Here is a 9371-nt window from a genome sequence, read left to right on the forward strand (position 1 = left end):
GTCTTTTAAAAGAACCCCACCAACATTCCATTTTTGTCCATGTGGTTTTTTATTACAAGGTCAGGCAGATGCTCAGAAAGCACGTAGCAAAAACATCCAGCCCTCCTCACCAGGGATACAGATGTGATGTCGCAAAAAATGTGAAAAGCAAGGGAAAATAAGAACATAACAAAATGCCATTTCTATCTCTACCAAAGATGAAGTCTGGTGTGTCACATATATTAATTCAGTAAATCATTTTTTTGGATTCCCCTGTTTGCTTATAACATTCCTCCAGGACCCTCCATATAAAATGTACAGTGTTATTTTTCTTGAGGGACCCGTTGTAAAGCATACATGGTTAGGACTTACAAACTGGCAATGCCATGTGTTTGATTCACACGTCATCTCTGCAGTTTGTGTATGTGGGCCAAAACGAATGCCTCACAGCTTTTACAGAAACGTGCTGTGAACACTTGGAACAAATGAATTACACGTTAGGTTGAAGTCCATAAACGATTATCATGGGCGAAAACACCCTTTGAGATAACGTGTCACTTTTTCCAGATATGAAAAAGCTTTGCCCTTGTTCAGTCAGTGAAAAAACTTTCCCAGCTGTCTAAGCCATCAATGTAGTCGGCTACCCCCTTCCAATTAAGAAGTGGTCACAGACCAGGAGGTGAATTTCAGACATACAGCACAGCTCACTGAGAGCGGTAAGATTCATACCTTCATGAAATGTTGCCGTTTCATCCTCTGAACTGGTGAGTTGTGGTTGACGTTGCCCCACAACCACATGGGCCAAATAATCTGAAACAAAGGATTGGGTTCTGGAATGGTACTGTACAAATGCAAGGTTCTGGAGATACTAAAATCTTGATGTGGGTTGGGTCGGCCCTGCTCCAGTTTTGTGTCAGCTGATGTAACCCATCAATTCCACCTTGGGGCTTCAGGTTGTGCTGTTTACCTAATCTGCCTCGAAAAGCCCTGTTAGGAATTTTTGGAAACCTCGACTCTACAGCTCACTACAGCTCACTCTTACCTGCGGTCATCTTTGGGCCGTGAGTAACCCGCGGCCAGTGCAGTAACCTGAAGTACACTCAGAACAGGGGAACTGACCGAGAGACACTCCCACAAATCTCAATTTGGTGCCATAACTCTCAGATACAGATACAGTACCGTGGAATCAAGCCACAAGATGTGCGGTGTGCTTAACCAACACCTATAAAACGTAATGGCTACCTTAGCTCTTCAAGAGGCCCAAATGACCCACTAACCAGTGTCTTAAGACATAGGTCACATTCTTCAGATCCATTAGAACTTACCGGCCTATTCCAAACTGTTCTACATGCCCTCTCAAGGTCATATGAACTGCATGGAATGTGAAACAACACAAGGAAGAATAAGAAACATGTTTTATAGCCCATAATTTAGCCAATGCTTTCACACAGATGATCACCTTCATGAAGGCATTTGTGTGCTATTTAGTGCCACCTTGGATGCCAGCTTTAGAGACCAGCCCCAGGCAACCTTGGCTCTGACAGATAAGAAACATGCTTTCCATAAACCATGCATGACCAATGACCTCCATGCAAAATGGAATATGTAGTGTAATCTTTGTATCCACATACATACACACTCACACACACACACGCACACACTCTCCACTGAGTGTCCGTACAAAAAAGGGCTTTTTTTTTACAAACCTTGTTGGTGTACAAATAGCATTGCATAAAAGTGCTTGTAAAAAAATCATACCTATATGTCCAATGCATGGAAAGTTTTTTTCCCCTCTGTGTAATTTTCTTTACACTGAGGATAATAAGAAAGTGCAGTCCAAATCAAAATTTTTGATAACAAAAAAGTACTATTTTTTTTTTTAAGTAGACGTGGTTGTCCAATGCCACTTTCATGCAAAATGTTCTTAAATTTAGCTCAGTTAGTTGGGGAAGGAAATAGTTGATCAAACAGCACATTTACAAATAAGATCTCCTTTGAAGGATCACAAGATCATAAAGGATGTATTTGTAATTTAAGTGGTATCTATCATGTAAAGTTTCGCTTCACAATTGCTCCATTGTAACGTGCATGTGTTAAGGGGGTAAAAAAGTGCTCTACAGAAAAAAAAATATCACTAAAGCATTTTGCAACAGCCTTGGAAATATCAGCCTTTCATTCCCATTTCCTGAGAAAACAAGTGAAACAAAAGGACAAAGTCAAAGTCAAAGAGGAAGAGTGTGTGAAGGAGCACCAGAGCAACACACATCCTCCTCTTTTTTCTATCGCTCTTTCTTTCTTTCCGTTCAGTGATGAGCAGAACATCACTGGCCACACGCTACGGTCACCCTTCTCCACACAGGGAGGAAAAAAGTGAAAGAAAAGAGAGAAACCGTGAGAATGAAACCTATCGTCCTCAGTGTAAACACATTCTCCTCCTCCTCCCCCCTTTCTCTCTCTCTTTTTCCCCCCGGGGGGTTAAGTGACGAACAGGCCGGAGGCGGCCTCGTGGTCCTGAGCGGAGAAGCAGTCGTCGTCGTCGGCGCTGTGCGGCGCGTAGTGGAGCGGCGGTGGCGGTGGCGGTGGTGGCGCGGTGTGCCCGTAGGCCTGCAGGGCGCGCTGTCGCTCCTCCGGCCCGTACGCCAGCGAGGCCGGGTGCACCTGCTGGATGTGGCGCTTGATGGTGCTCACCTTGAGCGTGGCCAGCGTGGCGCCGCACACCATGCAGATGAGCCCGTGCCGCCGCCCGTCGTAGTCCATCAGGTACTCGCTGCGCCAGCGCGACTGGTAGTTCCGCCGCTGGTCTTTGCCCGGGTAGTGCCCGTGGTGGCGCCCCGACGAGGAGGAGGGGGAGGCCAGCGCCGGGTCACTGGAGCCAGGCCCGTTTTTGGATGAGCCCTTAGAGCTGATGGGGTCCTGATGCTTTGATTTGGTCTGTCCACTGCTCTTCTTGGGAGACGTCTGGCTGTCCACTCCATCTGATATGGGCAGGGTGACGCTGTCTGCTGGAGACCCAGCTATGGACACAGCCAGTAGAGAAGGACAAGAGAGCAAATATTCAGGATAACAGGCCAAGACAAACTCTATGGGTGAGAGGTCCCATTTAAACTCTAAACACTCAGAATAAAAATGTACAAGACTTACAAGACTGGCATACTACTGTTCTACAAATGCACACAAACTCCATAGTGCTGTACTGAATTCCAGTCATATGGAGATATATTTAAGAGCTTCTAATTCTAATTTCTGTAAGACTGAAAGGCCTCTTCCCCCTCTTGAACTCTCTAACAAGCCCGTGCACAGTGTTGGCGCTAGCTGGAGCTAAGCTAAATCTTGCATCCCTCGCCTCACAAGTCCCCCTCACCTGTTCCATCCGTCCGGTCTCCGCTGGACCCTCCCGAGGGCGCGTCGCGCACCCAGGCGTCGGCCACCTGCTCCCTCTCGCGGCGGCTGAGGCGCGTGGTCTCCGGGTGGCTCTCCTGGATGTGCTGGCGGAAGCCGCTGACCTTGGCGGCGGGCAGCGCCTGCCAGCACACCATGCAGTAGCAGCCGGCGCCCTGCGGCCCGTACGCCACCATGTAGTCCAGCCGCAGGCGCCACGGGAAGCCGTCCCGCAGACGCCGCTTACGGGCCGGGGAGCGCAGAGGAGGGTGGTGCAGGGGCGGGGGCGGGGGTGGAGCTGGAGGTGGAGGTGGAGGTGGAGGGAGAGAGGGAGATGGGGAGGACATGTTGCTGTTGCTGTTGTGGCTGCTGCTGCTGCTGCTGCTGCTGCTGCTGTTGTTGTTGTTGTTGTTGTTGTCCACCTGGTGAGGTGTGGGGTCGGCGGGGAGGGGCGTGAGGAGGACGTCCTGCGGGAGGAAGTCCATGCAGCCGCCGGCCGGGTCTACGGGGGGAGCGGAGTCGGTGGGGTCTTTGGCGTCGGACTCCATCTTGAAAAAATCTGGCAGTGGGCTGGACTCTGATTCTGATGGGAGCGGGAGGGTGAGGGTGGTGTTAACAAGATGGAGACAGGGCAGGAATGGACAGAACAAGAGTAGCAGCCACACATACAGTACGCCAGAAACCACAGTGTGGGCCAGTGTATAGCCCAGTCTCACACACAAACACACACACACACACACACACACACACACACACACACAGGTAGTTACTCAGTCACTACTCAGCCCTGTAGACTGAAGCCAACTAATCGTGGACAACTAATCGAGGGCTAAATGGGCTAGACACTCCTAGCAGTAAAGCAGCAACAGCACTGTACTGGACCAAGTATATCGCGACTAGTCAACAACTATTATGAACAACTTCATCAGTAGTCCTGGAGCCCCCAGCACACACTATCCCTTATAGTCTACGCTTACAAACAAAAGTCACACGAACTTTCAGATACACACTCACTGTTTCACACACACACACACACACACACACAACACACACACACACACACACACACACACACACACACACACACACACACACACACACACACAGAGCCCTGCTCACCGTGGGTCTGTGCCCAGCTCTGCAGGATGCAGTGCTTCTCCTCGGAGCTGTACACCAGTGAGTTGGGGTGGAGCTCCAGCACGTGGCTCTTGATGTGCTCCAGGTGGAGCGAGGGCAGCGCGCTGCCGCACACCATGCACACCAGCCGGCCCGCCTCCGCCTGGTACTCCATCAGGAACTCCTGCCGGAACCAGGCGTGCAGCGAGTCGTTCAGGTAGCGCTCCAGCGTCTGGGCCGAGGGCATCTGGAAGTCCTCGCCGGCCGGGCCGCAGGAGGGGGGAGAGGCGGGGGCCACCGCGCTGCAGCTGCTGCTGCCTGACGGCGGCGTCCGTTTAGGGGTCACAACGGCAGCTTTACCTGGGGAGAAAAGCGTCACTTGTTGGAATTTAATTCATATATATATATTAAAAAAAATAGTCCCTCTGATATTGCAAGTCTGTAAGATGTCTTCATAAGATCACAGACAGACAAAAGTGGGTCCGACACACCCTTCTCTCACACTTCAAGCATTGGTGGAACAATGCTAGCTTGCACCAGTTCAATACACACAGACACACTCTTAAAACGAATGTGTTTGTACCTATATCTGGACAGAGTGATGTGTTAAAAACACAAAATGCAACTGATGTTATTTTCAACACATATTGTGTAACAAATAAAAAACGAAACAACACAAACTGTGTTGTCCCTATCTGGACATAGACATGTGTTAAAAACAACGCAAAATATGTTGTTTTCAACACATTCGTTTTACGAGTGTATGGTGCACTCGTTCACCTGCAGAGCGCCGGGCACAGTCCAGCATCTCCTCAGCCGCTGCTATCGTCACTGCGCCCTCTCCTCCATCTCCATCTTCATCGTCCTCTCCTCCACCCGATCCGAAGGGCCTCTGTCTGGCCTCCAGGCCAAGGTGGCTCTCCCAGCCCTGCCGGATGAGCTCCTTGTCGGCGGCGCTCCAGAGCAGCGAGTCCGGGTGCTTCTGCCGGATGTGTCGCTTGATGGTGCTCAGTTTAAGGGTGGCCAACGAGCTGCCGCACACCATGCAGATCATGCCGTGCCGCCGCGGGTCGAAGTCCATCAGGTACTCGCTGCGCCAGTACTCGTGGTAGTAGCGCCGGTGGTCGCGGCCAGGGATGCGGCTCAGGCCTGGGCGTGAGGCCCGTTCGGGTCGGGCCGGAGGCGGCAGCGGCGGCGAGGCCAGCGGTGATGATGGGGATCTGAGCTGAGAGGGGCCAGGCATGGGGGACAGGAGGAAAGGGGCATCGGGGTCTTCGCTGACACTCCAGTAGGATGTGTGCGCTGAAACTGAGGGGATCCCGGTCTCCTCGTCCTCCTCCCCTCGACTGTGGCCGTTAGTGATGCCATCCTCACCTAAGCACAGAACAAGACAATGGGGAGATGGGTTGATTCCTCCCTTCATCAGATGTAGTGAATCATGTAGTATGACTGCACACCTACACACAGCTATTTTAAAATCCTACTGAAGCATGTTTTTTTATGGGAGAAAGTATTAGATAAACGTATGTTTCCATTCTATCCTAGCATAGGTTTCCACAAATTCTATTACACCCCTTTACATAAAGCATTGACAGAAAGCTCGTTTCATTATCAATATAATTTCAAATTAGAGCTATTAGCGCAACGGTTGGTAAAATATCTCTAATCTGTGGCGATAATGTGTGTATTTCACTCAGGGGTGGCGACGGTCACACACGGAGTTTTTCATTTCCGCAAAGCACCACAAGCTCTCAACGCGGGGGGGCGGCGACTCCATTTGATGCACTGCTGCTTTCCACTGGGTGGCGACTGCGCATCACAGTACGCAGCCAGCATGGTATTATGCCTTTGTTTATAGTGGAGCCCGTGGAACGAGGGGCCATGCTGCCCAACTGTATTGTCCGTCACACGGATTAACACCGACTGAGGTCGGAGACCAGGCGAAAGGGTGAAATCCAAATTTTAAAGGTTCAATCTTTACCTCCCAAAGGAACTCCAAAGTCCGTCGGGTCTTCTATCGTCTCCTCCTCGCCGCTTATTATTAATGAGAGGCAATCTGTCTGCTCAGCGCACGGTTGGACCTCGGGCTCCTTCGGTTCCTGTTTTTCCATACCTATGTAACGTCGTTGTGTATAAAGAGGTTCCTACGTCGTCTCTGTAGCAGTGCCACGGACGGAGGTGTTTTTAGAGTCATTCGGCAGGCGCTTTAGTGAGCTATCTGAAACACGCACGCACCCATTCCTGTAAGTGCAGTGTTGTGCGGTGCCCCTCAGTGCGCGAGTCAACTTAACTTTTTATGCATCGATACCACACTGTGTCGGTCATAAATCCATGTGAGGAATCGCCGAACGGGCCTGTCAGATTTTGGTCGGTCGGTTTTGTAACGGCCTCCTGGACGTATTTTGAGACTCAGCTTGTCTTCAGGGTGGGGAGCCGAGCTAGGGGCCCCTGGGGCTCCTTAAGGGGCTCCTGGGTAAATTTAAAGAGACAGTAGCGGCTTTCACGCAGCGACACGCGTATCCGGGGGCCAGTAGTTTTCAGACAGGCTGTCTATGGAGGTCCGGGCCAGTCTCCCTGAGGACTTCGACCTGGGCCACACTCTTACACTGCCAAATCTACCAATTACAGTTAAACAACGTCCACATTTCACATCATTTTAACATTTTTCAGAAATTTCAAAAATGTTGTCCATTCCCCATAATCCTAACACCTCTTCAGGTTTTGTAGGGATGTCAAATGTGAAATGTTTTTTTTAAAAGGCTGTATAGTCTAGCCAAGAAAAATATACATTTTCTATTTGTATTTTTTTTTACAAAAAAAAAACAGCTTCCAAATTGGGCTTGAATCTTCAATCTAATAATATGCCTGATGGGCCTAGTTGAAAAACAAGTTATTGGAATATTTCCTTCAAATAGTATACTTTTTTTATCCCATGAGGGAAATTCGGTCTCTGCATTTAACCCAATTTGTGAATTACTGCCTTAATATTCAAGATGAGTTGTTATGGACAGCCTATCAAGTGGTTGGTAGGCTATACTTTATTTTTACATTTTAAAAACAATCATGTGCCATAACAAACAATTAGCACTGTCTTTCAACAAGTTTCTTATTTTATTCTAAGCATACAGCACTGAGGTTAGGTCATGTTCTCAAATAGCTACAAACGTATGTTAATGGGATTTGATCTACCTGATAGCCTATGGGAATGAGTTGACCACATGGGGTCGAAGACTTCTTATTCGATGGTTTCGTTTTTAGTGGGTTTTCACCTGTTTGATGTGAGGCCCTTTAGGCCAACAGCTGCCGCTACTTTAGATCTCATTAATCAGTCCAATTAAGGTATCAGGTTATTCCCTGTACACAGAACCATAGGAAACTCATTTGGAAATGTTGAAGCTTAAAAGATGGATGTATAGAGTTTTGTTTTGTTGTGTTTTGATGACTGTTTTCTCAGTGCACTAGTGTAGCTCAATGAAAAAATCAAACTTAAAAAAAAAAAAACATTAGGAATCGATCAAGTGTCACATTTTTTGAAAATTCAAGACATATCTGTACAATAAAAGGCTGTTTGAGCAAAATGTGTATTCAGGTACAGTATGTGAGGTCTGATATGCCTGGTGGAATCTGCTAAATCAATGTCCAAAAGCTCTGAGACCATGTAGAAAACGTGTAATACTAGGCACACGTGAATGCTGGTTCATCCGAAAACTACAACTACTTTGTTTTCTACTTTTTGTCCTCATTAGATGTGCATGTGTGTGTCTTTTAACAGGGGTCTCACCACAGTTCATGAAAAAGTATACTGTGTAGACTAACCACCTTCAGTTAAAGCCCAGTTAAAAACAGTTATTTACTGGTGTTCACCCTTCACCAAGGTTGTTAGAAATAGCTTGTAGGCTATTTGAATATGAAAATATGCTTAGAATAACTTTGACACAATGGAGACAAGGAGCTTCTATGACTCAGCCCCTGGATCTTGTTTGAAACACGTTTTGCCAGTTTTAGGGGTTTTTTTGCAATAGTTTAATGCCCCAGATAGCATAATCAGATTGGCAAAAATATCGGAGCACCAATAGTGTGCCACTTACAGTCAGCCACTTACAGGGCCACCATTAGGCTATCTTTAATTGGTTGTGAATATAAAAAAAAATCTTTGAACCACATTTGACAAAATGGTGGGGGGTTTGTCAGCAACTTGCGGTGGACTGCAGGGAAACCAACGAGAGTGGACCACCAGATCTGCCCCAGTGGGCCGACACTGCTCCTGTTCCACCAGCCTGCTATCTGGGATATTTGACACCACACATAAAACATGGAATATTCCACGATGCAGCACTGATAAGCCAGGCCTCCTGCTGTTGTATGCAACGTGTTTGTGGGATAAATGTAGGGTCATGCACACATTAATGGTGTCATGCCATTGAAATACTGGCCCTTACTCAAGATTTATTTCATATTGGTGGCCAAAGCTCGTGTGTTCTATCAATCCATCAACCAATCGACCAGTGTGAAACCACAAACAGAGCTTTTATTGTTGTAGGCCTAGGGTTTGTTGGTTATTTGGGAGTTATTATCTAGCCTAGAGATAAAACGGAGATCGGATGTCCATTGATACTCACGCCTTTACAGCATAAAATAGGCCAAATAGCGATGCAAGGCTATTTCCTCAAGTTAGATTTCAACGTTCTCAGTTTTGTGTCGATTACTGACACAAACGTTCGTCTCATATTGGAGATAATATTTGTAACACACTCACTCTCACACAGACACGCACACGCAGCCACATGTCCTCTTTTGGTTCGCACTGGAGCTTTAAGAACGTTCTGTCTGTCCACGCGTTACGCAGTGTACACACAAGCTGCTAGGTCCCACATCCTGGTACTTTTCACCGTTGTCAA

The 9371-nt window shown here is 47.9% G+C and overlaps 1 protein-coding gene across 1 annotated transcript; it reads right to left on the reverse strand.

Annotated features, from left to right (window-relative positions):
• Nucleotides 1-41: 41 nt before the first annotated feature.
• Nucleotides 42-6907, reverse strand: zfta (zinc finger translocation associated). The gene is made up of 5 exons (XM_062516941.1): nucleotides 6455-6907; nucleotides 5254-5847; nucleotides 4477-4833; nucleotides 3341-3940; nucleotides 42-2993 (listed from the first exon to the last, which is right to left on the reverse strand). The coding sequence occupies exons 1-5, from the start codon at nucleotides 6582-6584 to the stop codon at nucleotides 2455-2457; spliced, it is 2220 nt and encodes a 739-aa protein (XP_062372925.1). The 5' UTR covers nucleotides 6585-6907; the 3' UTR covers nucleotides 42-2454.
• Nucleotides 6908-9371: the final 2464 nt, after the last annotated feature.

Source organism: Sardina pilchardus, chromosome 16, assembly GCF_963854185.1.
Source record: "Sardina pilchardus chromosome 16, fSarPil1.1, whole genome shotgun sequence".
Lineage (NCBI taxonomy): Eukaryota > Metazoa > Chordata > Actinopteri > Clupeiformes > Clupeidae > Sardina > Sardina pilchardus.

Bases quoted from the DNA above. Each gene is read 5' to 3' on its own strand.
- zfta (XM_062516941.1), bottom strand. From the start codon at position 6,584: ATGGAAAAACAGGAACCGAAGGAGCCCGAGGTCCAACCGTGCGCTGAG. The intron at 5,848-6,454 runs GTAAAGATTGAA...TTCTGTGCTTAG, and splicing joins CTTTGGAGTTCCTTTGGGAG to GTGAGGATGGCATCACTAAC. The intron at 4,834-5,253 runs GTGAACGAGTGC...TTTTCTCCCCAG, and splicing joins CTGTGCCCGGCGCTCTGCAG to GTAAAGCTGCCGTTGTGACC.